The sequence below is a fragment of the Chiloscyllium plagiosum genome, unplaced genomic scaffold (genome assembly GCF_037043375.1).
Source record: "Chiloscyllium plagiosum isolate Xiang-an unplaced genomic scaffold, Cpla_swu_hap1 HiC_scaffold_1, whole genome shotgun sequence".
In the NCBI taxonomy this organism is placed as follows: domain Eukaryota; kingdom Metazoa; phylum Chordata; class Chondrichthyes; order Orectolobiformes; family Hemiscylliidae; genus Chiloscyllium; species Chiloscyllium plagiosum.
This window is the reverse complement of record NW_028270139.1, coordinates 152430672-152445063: the sequence shown is the minus strand read 5'-3', so window position 1 is coordinate 152445063 and position 14392 is coordinate 152430672. Positions and strand designations below refer to the sequence as shown.

At 40.7% G+C, this 14392-nt stretch overlaps 1 protein-coding gene across 4 annotated transcripts in view; it reads right to left on the bottom strand.

Moving 5' to 3' along the window:
• Positions 1-14392, bottom strand: part of dnaaf9 (dynein axonemal assembly factor 9) — a 217442-nt gene that overhangs the window by 161573 nt on the left and 41477 nt on the right. For 2 of the 4 annotated variants that reach the window (XM_087991656.1, XM_087991651.1), the window contains exons 7-10: positions 11090-11167; positions 10674-10775; positions 10068-10271; positions 9318-9373 (exon numbers count right to left, since the gene is read on the bottom strand). In XM_087991656.1, coding sequence (XP_087847782.1) covers positions 9318-9373; positions 10068-10271; positions 10674-10775; positions 11090-11167 — 440 coding nt within the window. The remainder of the gene's footprint in view (positions 1-9317; positions 9374-10067; positions 10272-10673; positions 10776-11089; positions 11168-14392) is intronic. The other 2 variants (XM_043696328.2, XM_043696586.2) reach the window with 2 other exon arrangements.

Below are 14392 nucleotides of genomic sequence, written 5' to 3'. Positions count from 1 at the left end.
TCCAGCAGTAGATTGTTTAAAAACAAAGACAACAGGATCATCTCAACTACTCATGAATATGAACTTCTGACAGCCTCTACCCAGAGCCTATTATTCCCTGCCTGCATCTGTCTGGGAAAATTTATAAAGGGATTAGAGTTTTATTTTACAGTATTATACATTGATGGTTTAAAACAGTTTACTTATAGTCTAATTACATAAAATAAGTAGCAAGTACAGAAACATGGTCTTTGCTATTAACCCGGGCCTGAAAATCATGAAATTTGGGGAACTTTGTGTTCTTACTTCAAAAGCTTTAATTTTTGTGCTAACTCTAGATATAGCGGAACATGATTTCTAATGTGCTACCCAGTAAGTCGTGACACTGCATGTGTCCAAAATATACATTCTTCATGTTCCAAAACTAAACCCTTTAGAGAGAGAGAGAGAGAGAGAGAGAGAGAGAGAGAGAGAGAGAGAGAGAGAGAGAGAGAGAGAGAGAGAGAGATTACTTGACTTGAAATTGAAAGACTTCAGTTTGCTTCTGACTATTCAGGACTGATCCCAATTGAGCAAAAGCTATGATTACTTTCCTACTTTCTATTCTTTTTCATCTTACTTTATCACAACATTATTTCTATCTTTGCAAATATACTGTTCCTTTCAGGACACTTGGCTACTCAAAACTAGAAACTGACTAATAACTAAGAACTAATTATTAAAATTACCATCCACATGCAAACTTTCATTTTAAAAGTTACAAAAACCACTCAGGTAGTTCATCTAACACTAATAGAAAATTTAATTGTGATGAAAACATTAATTCAAGAGCTAATTTACTTACAATACAGAATCAAGACAATTTGCAAGAATACCAAGAAAGGGAGAAAAAAAAAATTTGTACTGGAGGAAAAGACAGTGCTGATTGGTCTGAGAAATTATCCACTCAGTCAATGTGCCTGGTTTGAAAACTAAAAACAAAGCCTGGTATATAGATTTCAATCATAAACATGACATTCGCCATGGCAATGTCTCTACCAGAGTCCACCTGCAAACCAATCAGCACTCTCCTCTCATGTAGTACAAAAAGGTTGTTATTGTCTTTATTGGTCTTCATGCAAATTGTCGTAACGAGCCTAAAACAAAAAGTTTTGACAAAACGTCAGCAATACTCAGCTTCAGTACTACCAAGTAGTTATTTAACATTATTTCAGCTGAAATAATGTGGAATAACTTTCCTTCCACCTAGAAGTGTTTCCTCAATTCCCTTATCCAAGGAAAGGCATATTGGTATTGAAAGTAGTCCAGAACAGGTTCACTGGGTGATCCTGGATATCTATTAGTTTTCTAATAAGAAGTTGAGCAAGTTGGCGCTGTATTCATTTCAGTTTAGACAAATGAACGACAAACTTATTGAAACATACGAGATCCTTTGGGGACTTTTCCAGGATAGCTGTGGAGATGTTATTTCTCGTTGTAGGAGAGTTTAGGAGCCGATGGATTAATCTTAGAGAAAGGGATCACCCCTTTTAAGACAGAGATGAACAGGAATTTCTTCTATCAGAGAGCAGTAAATCTATGGGATTCTTTCCTACAGAAGGTTGTAGAGACTGGATCATTAAGTATATTAGATTTACAAGAACAATATCTGGACCTCAGGGTTAAGTTATCAGGGGAGATTAAATAGATTATGCCGTTTTCTCCAAAATTTAAAAGGTTAAAGGATAATCTGATCAAAGGCTTCAAGATAATATCAGGAAAACACAGGGTAGAGAAAGATAACTTATTTTGACTGATTGGAGATTCTAGAATGAGGGAACAAAGTCTAGAAATCAGGGCAAGGCCATTCAGGAGAGATGCTAGAACACAGCACAGGAACAGGCACTTCAAACCACCAAGACTACGCCAACAGATAACACCTTTCTAAGCCAAAACCTTTTGCCTCTGTGGTCTGTTTTCTTCCTTTTCCTGCCTATTCATATATCTGTCAAGATGTATTTTAAATGTTTGATCGTGTAATTGGCTCCACCACCTCTTCTGGAAGGGCATTTGAAGTATATATGCTCTCAGTGTAAAAAAAACTTGCCTCTCAAATGTTTAAACTTACCCCTTTTTACCTTTAACCTATGAGCGACAAAGTTTTTTCCCTGGGGTCGGGGAGTCCAGAACTAGAGGGCATAGGTTTAGGGTGAGAGGGGAAAGATATAAAAGAGACCTAAGGGGTAACTTTTTTATGCAGAGGGTGGGACGTGTATGGAATGAGCTGCCAGAGGATGTGGTGGAGGCTGGTACAATTGCAACATTTAAGAGGTATTTGGATGGGTATATGAATAGGAAGGGTTTGGAGGGATATGGGCCAGGTGCTGGCAGGTGGGACTCGATTGGGTGGGATATCTGGTCGGCATGGATGGGTTGGATTGAAGGGTCTGTTTCCATGCTGTACGTCTCTATGACTCTAACTGACATTTCCACCCTGGGAAAAAAAGACTCTGACCATCCAATCTATCAACAACTCTCAATTTTATAAACTTGTATCAAGTCAACCCATATCCTTCGACATTCAAGTGAAAACAAACCAGATTTGACCAATCTCTCCTCATAGCTAATACCCTCGAAACAAAGCAAGATCCTGGTAATCTATTTCCGTACCCTCTCCAGGGCTTCTACATCCTTCTAGTAGTGTGATCAGAACGGTACACATTATTCCAAATATGGCCTAACCAAACATGACTTGCCAACCTTTATACCTTATGTCCCTCCCAATGGAGACAAGTGTGCCATATGCCTTCATAGAATCCCTACAGTGCGTAAGCAGGCGATTCAGCTCATGGAGTCCACACCAACCCTCCAAAGCACATCCCACCCAGACACAACCCTGTACTTCACATGACGAAACCACCTACCTACACTATCCTGGACAATATGGGCAATTTAGCCAGGCCAACCCACCTAACGTGCACATCTTTGGACTCTGGCAGGAAACTAGAGTACCCACACAGACACGGGGAGAATGTGCAAACTCCATACAGACAGAGTCGCTCAAGACTAGAATCAAACCTGGGTCCCTGACACTGAGGAAGCAGTGCTAGCAACTGAGCCACCGTGCCACCCTAGGGCCAAAACATATCCCTCAAGACCTTGCCTATTCATGTACCTGTCCAAATCTCTTCTAAACGCACTTCCTCTAACAGTTCATTCCACGCACAAACCACTTGAAAAAAAAGTTGTCCCGTCATATCCTTTTTAAAACTTTCTCATCTCACCTGAAAAATATGTCCCCTATTTTTGAACTCCCCCATCTTAGGGAAAATAACTTGATCTTATCTCTTTCAACAAAGTCTGTATTAGCTATAACATCATAGTTAGATGCAAAATTCCAAGTTAAGTTCTTTGGCCTTACATGTCGGAATCCTTGCATTAAAGCAAATCTATTTCAGACTGCCAGTCCCTCTGTTTGCTAACTCCCTGGTGTCTATTCTTCCTCTCAGCCTTATGACCTTGTTCTCAGACTCCTCATCAGCCATTTTATGTACTGATGTTGTCCCTGTCCCCTTGTTACACCAGTTTAAATCCTCTCAAGTGGCACTATAAAACCCTAGGAAGCACTTTTACACACAAAGGGTGGTAGAGGTTTAGAAAACATTTCCATAAAGAGCAGTTGTTAACTTTATCCAAGAAAGATAATGCCTTTGCTTCAGAGAGAAAAAAAATTAAGGGATCTAGGCCAAAGATAGGTACATATAGTTAGGTCACTCAAGAAAAATACCTCCAGCAGGAAATGCCAGCTCGTCATTTAATCATTAAAAGGAATGATATCAGCAAGTGGAGTAATTGAGGAAAAGGTAAAGATCAAGTCTAGTCTAATCGAAAGGCTAATGAACACAGTGGGACTGGCAGTGTGAAGTGTATTAATTTTAATGTAAGGGGTATAACAGGGAAAGCAGATGAGCTTAGAGCCTGGATTAGTTCATGGAATTACGATGTGGTACCTATTACAGAAACTTGGTTGAGCGACAAGCAGGACTGACGCTCAACATTCCAGGGTTTCAAATGTTTCAGGCCTGATAGAGAAGGATTTAAGAGGATGGAAAGTTTTGTATTACCGATAAAGGAGAATGTCACGGCTGCACAAAGACAAGACATCTGGGAGGGCTCATCCAGCAAGGCTACATTGGTAGCATTTAGGAATAAGCAAGATGCAATCACTAACAGGGTTACACTACAGGCCTCCAAATTGCCTGTGGAGGTTACAGGAACATATCATGGGAAGATGTAAAAACCACAGGGTTGTTGTAGTGGTGATTTTAACATCCCCAACATGGACTTGGACTCATAATTCTACAGGCTCAGATGGGGCTGAATTTGTTAGGTGTACCCAGGAGGCAATAGCTGTACTACACTCTTAGTTCAGAAACTCAGCAAATGCTCCAAGGACCCAGTATGGAATCCCGCCATGCCACATGAAGAAATTTGAATTCAACACAAATCTGGAATTAAGAATCTACTGAAGACCGTGAAACCATTATCAATTGTTGGAAAAAACCATCTAGCTCATTAATTTCCTTACCAGACCTTACTGGGTCTTGCTGATATGACTCCAGAATCATAGCAGTGAAGTTGACTCTTAACTGCCCTCTGAAATGGCTGACCAAGCCACTCAGTGCTATCAATTACTACAACATCTCAAGAAAGAAATTAAACCGGAAGGCCCAGCCAGCATCAACTTTGGCACTGGAAACGACAATGGTAGAAACCGGCCTCATGATACTGCAAAGTCCTTCTTACTAACATCTGGCAGGCTAGTACCAAAATTGGGAGAGCTGTCTCACAGATTAGTCAAGCAACAACATGATATAGTCATATTCCTGGAATCATACCTGACACCACCATTACCATCTTTGCATATATCCTGTCCCACTGGTAATGGTACACAGTAAGGAGGGAGTTGTCCTTGGAGTCCTCAACATTGACTCTGGACTCCATGACATCTCATGGGTTCAGGCTCATCATTGACAAGGAAACCACCTCCTCATTACCATATACCATCCTCCCTTGACTCATGAACCAGTACTCCACGTTGAACAACCCTTGGAGGAAGCACCAAGGATGGCAAGGGTGCAAAATGTACTCTCTGTGTGGAGGATTTCAATGTCCACCACCAAGAGTGGTTCTGCGGCACATTACTGATCGAGCTGGTCAGGTCCTAAAAGACATACTTGCTAGACTAGGTCTCCGACAGGTGGTGAGGGAACCAACAAGAGAGAAAAACATGTGAATTCATGTAAGACTCTGTTAACTCACTTTTGAGATTAGAATCAATCTAAACATTATGGCGGAGGAGAAAGTGAGGTCTGCAGATGCTGGAGATCAGAGCTGGAAATGTGTTGCTGGAAAAGCGCAGCAGGTCAGGCAGCATCCAGGGAACAGGAGAATCGACGTTTCGGGCATAAGCCCTTCTTCAGGAATGGGGAACGTTTGTCCAGCAGGCTAAGATAAAAGGTAGGGAGGAGGGACTTGGGAGAGGGGCGTCGGAAATTTCCGACACCCCTCTCCCAAGTCCCTCCTCCCTACCTTTTATCTTAGCCTGCTGGACAAACGTTCCCCATTCCTGAAGAAGGGCTTATGCCCGAAACGTCGATTCTCCTGTTCCCTGGATGCTGCCTGACCTGCTAAACATTATGGCACAGACAGAGAACACAGGGGGCTAATACCTTCAACATTTTATCTGGCTTACACCAATTGTTACAATTAACCTGAGAATGTAACTTTTAAAAAAAAAAGGTTTTGTGATTTACATATGAAAGAAGTGAAACTATCATGGTATTTGAACAGATGAGAGACTCAACAAACAATCAAGGTATTTTTCAACGTATAATTTCAGTTACATCACACTGTAAACTTTTGCTATAAATTCTGTGTACTCCACAACTACCTGGTGAAAGAACGGTGCTCCAAAAGCTAGTGCTTCCAATTAAACCTGTTGGACTACAACCTGGTGTTGTGTGATTTTTAAACTTTGTACACCCAAGTCCAACACTGGCATCTCCAAATCATACTTGACCTCATCCTCACCAATCTGCTTGCTGCAGGTCCACAAGTCGCATCTTCAGATTGAGAATACCCTATGTCGTGTTGTGTGGCACTATCACGGTGTTAAATGGGACAGACTCTAAACCAATCTAGCAACTCAAGACTGGACATCCATGAAGCGCTGTGGCTCATCAACAGCAGGAGAATTGGACTCCAGCAGAATTCATAATCTCATGGCGCAGCATATCACCCATTCAAACACTACCATCAAGTCTTAGAATCAACCTTGGTTCAACGGAGAGTGCAAGAGGCCATGCCAAGAGCAGCATCAGGCATATCTGAAAATGAAGTTTCGACCTGGTGAAGCTCCCAAACAGGACTACTTGCATGCTTGGAAGCGTAAGCAATCCCTCAATCAAAAGAAGATTCTTAGGAACAGGACTTACTCACATTTGGAGAAGAATGGATTTATTAACATAGTTTGTGCAGGGAAGGTCTTGTGTTACAGATTTGATTGAGTTTTCTAAGGATGTGACAAAAATGATTGATGAGGGTAGGGCAGTGAATGTTATCCACATGGACATGACTGAACATTTGACAAGATCTCTTCTGTTATGCTGGTCCAGAAGATCAAGTCATTGGGAATCCACAGTAAATTGCTAAGTTAGATCCAAAATTGACTCGATCATACAAAACACAGATTAGTTGTGGAGACTGGAGGTTTGTGGCCAGAGGATCAGTACTATGATCTGTTGTTTGTAATATATGGATGGATGATTTGAGTGAAAATGTAGGTGTCAAATCAACAAGTTTGCAGATGACACAAAAGTGTTGAATTTGTGAATCATGAAGAAGGTTGTCAAAGAATACAGCAGGATATAGACCATTTAGAATGTTGGACGGAGAAATGGCAAGTGAAGTTGGATATGTGAAATGATGCATTTTGTAGGTTAAATGCAAGAGGAAAGTATACAGTAAATGGCAGGACCCTTAGGAGCACTGACATACAAAGGGATCTTGGCATGCAAGTCCATAGATTCCTGAAAGTAGCAACATGATAAAGACGACGGTTGGCAAGCTTGCCACCAATCGATCAGGACAATCAATACAAAAGTTGGCAGGTCTTGTTGCAGCTGTCTAAAACTCCGTTAGGCCACATTTACAGTACTGAGAGAAATTTGGTCATCATGGCATGGGTTCAAGTCCCACCTACTCCAGAAGTATACAATAACATCGCTGAACAGATTGGTTAGAAAAATTAGAAAAAATGCGAAAGATTTACCAGAATGTTGCCTGGACTGAAGTGGGTTGGGTAAACTTGGGATTGTTTTTGCTGGACATCAGAGGCTGAGGGGCAACCTGATAAAAGTATATAAAATTGAGAGGGATGGACAGGGTGAATGGTTGGAGTTTCTCCCCCCAGTATGGAAATGTCAAATACTAATCAGACATAGGGTTAAAAGTGAGAGGGGGAAAGTTTGAAGGAGATGTGCAAAACTAGACTGCTTTTTTTTTTTTAAAAGAGTGGTCGGTGCCTAGAACATGCTGCCAGGGAAGATGGCAGAACCAGATACATAGTCATGGAGTCCTACAACATGAAGGCAGGCCCTTTGGCCTAAACTGGTCCATGCTGATCAAAATGTCCATCCATGTTAACTCCATTTCCCTGCACTTGGCCCATATCCTTCTAGTCCTTTCCTATCCATGTATTTGTCCACATGTTGTTAATGTACCCACCTCAACCACTTCCAGTAACAGCTCATTCCACATGCTTATCACCTTCTGTGTTTAAAAAAAAAGTTGCTCCTCAGGTTCCCTTTTATTCTTTCCTCTCTAACCTTAAACTGATGCCCTCTATTCCTCGATTCCCCAACCCTGGGAAAAAGACTAAGGGCATTGACCCTATCCATGCCTCTCATGATCTTATACACTTAAAGATTCCCCCTTAGTCTCCTAACCTCTAAAGAAAAAAGTCCTAGCTTGTCCAACCTCTCTATGTAACTCAGACCCTTGAGTCCTGGCAACATCCTTGTAAATTTCTTCTGCACTCTTTCCAGTTCAATAACATCCTTCCGATAAAAAGGTGATCAAAACGGAACACAATATACCAAGTGTGGCCTCACCAATGTACTGTATAACTGCAACATGATTTCCCAACTTCTATTCTCAATGCTCTGACTGATAAAGCCCAGTGTGCTGAAAGCCTTCTTCACTGCCTACCTATGAATCATTTTCAGAGAACCGTGAACCTGAACTCCAGGATCCCTCTTTTACACTACACACCTTAAGGCCCTACCATTCACCATGAAACTCCTACCTTGATTTGACTTTGCAAAATGCAAGACCTCATATATATCTATATTAAACTCCATTTGCTATTTCTCAACCCACTTTCCCAGCTGATTGAAGCCCTGCTGCAATTTCTGATAGCCTTCCTCACTGTCTATACTTCCTACTTTAATGCCATCAACAAACTTACTAATCATGCCTTGTACATTCTTACCCAAATCTTGATATAGATAACAAACAATAATGGGCCCAGCACTGACTCCTGAGGCACCCCACGAGAAACAGGCCTCCAGTCTGACAAGCATTCCTCCACTATTACCCTCTGCTTCCTACCATCAAACCAATGGTGTATCCAATTTGCCAGCTCGACCTGGATTTCATGCAATCTAATCTTCTGGAATAGCCTTCCATATGGAAGCTTATCAAAGGCAGTAATGAAATCCATATAAAGTACGACTACTGCCCTGCCCCTTGTCAACTTTCCTGATTACTTCAAAGAACTCTAACAAATTTGTGAGGCATAATCTCCCACTCACAAAACCTGTCTTTCCAAAATGCATGTACATCTTATCTCTCAGAATCTCAAGTAACAATAGCAATATTGAAGAGGTGTGTTGTGCAGACACATGAACTGGCAGGAATTTGGACCACACGCAGTCAGATGGGATTAATTTAGAATGGCACTGTTGTAGACCGATGGGTCTGCACTGCTCTATGATAAGTCAATCACTATTTTCATTCCTGTTGGTGTAATACTGTTTTAGCCTGTTAACTGGAGGAACTTTGGAGTTCAAGATATTCAAAATTACTTTAAAAACAAGTTAACAAGATTACTTTTGCTCCATTCAATTTTTTTTTTTAAATTGACAGCTTCAGCACTTAAAGACAAAGAGCCAATTTGACAAAATAAAAGGCTACCTCCTCAGAGCCGCAATTAAACAATTTTAAAAAAAAAAAGAGTAAAATTTAGTCACTATGGAAAATACCAAAATAAAAATTTAGCATACATACGCAATTACCTTTTCTCTGTAATTTGACTGGTGATCAACCCATGGCTAAAGTAAGTTCGAAATGGCTGAAAAAGAAAATAAAATGTTGTACATGGATGGAAATAAAATATCTGTGGGAAAAGAGAGAGTACTAAGGTAATCAATGCCAAACTGCCTCAAAGTAATCAATATGGTTCACAGCTTCTGTCTAAATTAAGAGCCATATGATTTTTTAACCATCTGATTATAGACAAGTGACACATCTCTGAAGTATACAAATTCTATTAAATGAAAATATTTGCATAAAATTATTTGCCCTCCAACACACTTGCAGGAAGACGAAGAATGATTATGGTTTGTCTCCCTTCAAAAATAAATTCCTGTTTGATATGTGCATGAACTAGGACCTGCCAGCGGGCATGTGAAGTGCCATTTTGGTTTGAGACTTTGCAGTTCCAACATTCATCGTTAAAATGAGGCAATGTCCTCGTAAACTGAGGCAAGCATCCCACAGGCCAGTTTGGCTACCACTTGCTGCTGTTGCCATCTTGTATCTTCCTCTGGGAGGTGGATGGCCCAATTTTATCCCATTTCCCCACTCCCCAGCATAAAACGCTCAGCTGGGTAAGTTTTTTAACTCAACACTACCACCTCTAGTGAATAAAATTGAAGTAGTACCTTATTTGAATTGTTGTTAAAAATAGAAAGCTTATAGCAATTCAAATTTTCAACCCATAAAGCATGAGCTGATACTCAACTACAATAGTTTCCATCACTTACATCTGCTTCTACAATGGAAGTAGTGGAACAACCTGCAGCATCCCCTGCAGGGTTTAAAAGAGACAGGTTTAATTTCATACCCCTTACCATCATGCCTCCAGTTAGTTGATCCATGGAAGAGCATTGGTGTTGAAAGCCATGGAGTAGCTTGCAGCCCATTTGTCTGCTCTTCCATCTAAAAGTAGTATATGTGGAGGCAAGTGGCTGTGAAAGGGGCAGGGTAAATAAATTCAGGAAAGAAAATAGGAGAACAGTTTAATGCAAAACAATATTTGGAACCAAAACCAAGTAAACCAACCTTTAAAAGGACAGTGAGAACTCTAAGCCTTGGGGATTTGACCCAAAACATTGCACCACCTGTTTCAGAACAACATTTACCTTCCACTCTGCTCCAAAACCACAACCAGAGTTGTAAGAAGAGCTTTTAGTCAGACAGTCCACAGAATTAGAAATTCAGCTTTGTGAATCGAAGCTCAATCTAAAATTCTTCTTTCTAATCAATTTAGATATTTTAGAACACAATATTTTCGCTCATCATTTTAAACTGAAGAACTGCAATAAATGCTCATGGGATAAGGTATACTGCAATAATTATGTATTCCCCACCTCTCCAGCCTGTGCCTCGGAAAGATCCAGTATTGAGGAAGAGGACTCAATGTCAAAGTTGGAAAAGAAGCTTGCCCATTGTCTGTCAAATGCTGTCAAATCCTGAAAAATTCAAAATGGACAAAAGTACATACAGCAAACAAATTGTTAAGCTCCTCAAATTTACAGTTTTCCATAAGCAATGTTTTCAGTTTTCACTTATAATATCACACAAACAAATATTTCTACTATATATATAAATTCCTCAGGTCTCACCCAATTAAAAAGTTATATTCCAAAATACGACTTATCTAATTTAAGAAATGCAACTTTAACCTGCATTACTCTTAGAATGCAACCAATGCATTCCTCATTGCAAAGCAGCTCTAACCAACATTTAGAAACTAAAGATAACATATTAGTATTTATTGAATTACCTCAGAAATCAAGACTTCCAGAGAGACTGGATCCAATTTGTTATAAGTCTGCCACAGCTCCTCGCTAGCGTCAAATAACTAAAATTAAAAGAAAATTATAGGCAATTTATAAAAGACTATTATCAAGTTGAGAAGATTTCAAGCTCAGGTTGAGGCTCTGGATGTAGGTTTGCTCACTGAGCTGGAAGGTTTGTTTTCAGACATTTCATCACCAGAGAAGGACTTATTAGAAGACCCAAAGAGACACACACCAAAACCACCAACTTCATCAGCAAGGACAGTGTCGTCAAGCTAGTGGACCTATGTCTTACTACCCAATTCACCTTCAACAACAAACCTACAGACAAACCAACGGAACACCCATGGGATTTCCGATATCAGGGTTCTTAGAGGCAGTAATGCAGAGAATCAAACAAACAGCTCTGCTAACCATCTAACTCAAACTCTGGGTCCACTGTGTGGATGACACCTTTGTCATCACTAAACAAAACAAATTAGAGGAAACCTTCAAGACCAATCAATAATATCCTTACTGGTATAAAATTCACTAAACAAACAGTGGAGGAAAACAACAAACTACCATTCCTAGTCTTCACAGTAGGGTAAACAGTGAATGGAGAGCTTCAAACCAGTGTCTATAGGAAAACAACATGTACAGACCAAATATTGAACTACAGAAGCAATCATCCCAGCATCCACAAATGAAGTTGCATCAGAACATTATTTCAATGTGGCACCACACACTGCAACACAGAGGAACTATGCAGAGCAGAGGAAAATCACTATACAGTGTATTTAAAAAGAACGGGTGCCCAATGAACAGTCTGCCAATTTTTGAGCAACAAACCCAAACAAGCAGACAAACCATGTCCAGAATCCTTAGCCACTCTCCCCTACATCGAAGACATTTCGGAATTTACTGTCAGACTACTCAGACCCCTTGGCATCAAGGTAGCCCACAAACCCACCAACACACTAAAACAGCAGCTAATGAACTTGAAAGACCCCATACAGACAACAAGCAAAACTAATGTCATTCACAAAATACTTTTCAAGAACTGTAACAAACACTACATTGGACAAACATGCAGAAAACTAGCCACCAGGATACATGAAAACCAACATGACCCTCTCTCACTAATATCCTTACATACAGATGAGGAAGAACACCACTTCGACTGTGACAACACATCCATCCTAGGACAAGCCAAACAGAGACATGCACGAGAATTCCTAGAAGCATGGGATTCCAACTGGAACGCTCAACAAACACATCGACTTGGACGCCATTTACCATCCGCAGGAAATGATGCCACCACAGGAAATGACATCACCAACCCAAGGAAAGCCAAACATTTCAACAGAAAGCGGACTACACCACCAGTGCGTCATTCGGAGGCTCACTTAAGAAGTTATTTAATATGGTGATGAAATGTCTGGAAACGAACCTTCCAGGTCAGCAAGCAAAAGTACATCCAGGATCTATTATTAATAACACTTTTCTTCAAGTTACATAGAAATTTAGTTCAAGGTTTGCATAAAGACATGTAGCTGTGGTGCTGGCTGCCATAGTTTTGGGTATACTTGCCCAGCTGGGAAGTTGATTTGCAGAAGTTTCATCCCTATCTAGGTAACATCTCTATGCTTTGAAGCCTCCTGTGAAGCGCTGCTGTACTGTCTCTTCTGGAATTTATTTGGTTTCATTCCTGCTGCTTCCGGTTGCAGATTCCCATTGTTTATTACCGTAGTCAGTTTACTTGGTCGAGGTCAGTGTGTTTATTAATGGAATCAATGAATGAGTGCCATGCCTCTAGATATTCTCTGCCTGTCCTCTGTTTAGCTTGTCTTATTATTGTTGTGTTGTCCCAGTCAAATTTGCAGTCCTTTTCATCGGTGCGTGGCTACTAGGACAGGTGGTCGTGGTATTTAGTGGCTACTTTGTGTTAATGGATACAGATTGCCAGTCGTCGACCTGTTTGCACTATATAGTGTTCCATGCAGTCTTTGCAAGGAATCTTGTAAACTATGTTAGTCTTGCACATGATGAGTGTAGGTTATTCTGGCGAGTTGTCGGCTGAGCGTGGCTTGCGGTTTAAAGGCTGTCATCAGAGTGGTCGGAGAATTTTGCCGTTAGTTACGAGGCTTTTTTTTTTAAAATACAAAAGGTAGCGTAATTCGTGTGTTAGGTGATGGCATGTCCTTGTTATGTTGTTTGTCTGCTCAGCATCCGCAGTTGAAGTTATCTGTCCATGGCAAAGACTTTATGGAGGTGTTCTTCTTCTCTTCACAGGTAGGGAGTGCTGCAGTGTTCTGTAGCCCTTTTGAACAGCTCTTCTGTAGCTCCTAATGCAATTTCCTTGTTTAATTCGGTGGTTGCTGTTGTGGTTCAGGATCCGGTCCGAGCGTGGGGCTTTTCTGCACACTTTTGCAGTGCATTCACCATCGTATGTTCTTTCTACCATCACATCCAGGAATGCGAGTTGGCTGTTGGTTTCCTCCTCTCTCATAAATTTGATCCCTGTGAGCATGGTGCTGATAATCCAGTGTGTGTTCTCAATCACTAATTTCTTAAATAGTACAAAAGCATCATCCATGTATCTGATCCAAAGCTTGGGTTAGATTTGAGAGTGAGCGGTTTGTTCCAGTCTTTGCATCACTGCTTCTGCTATGAGCCCATCACATGTCCCACTGATTTGTTCATATGTCTGGCTGCTGAATATGAAGTGTACCGTCAAGCACAGATCTAGTAGTTTGAGTATGCAGTCCTCTTTGATAGGTTCCCTGTCGTGCTATCTGTTCTGTTTGTTCAGGAGGTTGGTTATTGTCTCATTGGCAAAGATTTTGTCAAGTGACATAAACAGCATCATTACATCGAATGAGACCATTGCTTTGTCCTTGTCTATGTTTATGTTCCCGACATTGTTTGGATCCGCTGAAAAGACGTTTAAGTTTTTGTTGCAGTTCTTTTGCCAGTTTATATCGTGGAGCCCCTGGAAGCGCCACAATAGGTCTAAGTGGTATGGCTGGCTTGCTTACCTTAGGTAATCCATAAAATCATGGGGTGTTGTTGCCTGCTGGCTTTATCTTCTATAGGTGTGTCTTGGTTATCAGTCCATTTTGTTATGTTCTGTGGTGTGTTGTTTATTTCATTAGTTTGACATGGCATGGGGTCACGCTCCCTCTGCTGGGAGAAGTTTGCAAGTAATTTCTCTTCTTTGAATGTACAGTATTCAGTTTCGTTCATGATTACTGTCATTCTGCCTTTATATACTGGTACTACGATTATGTTCTTGACCTTTTGAA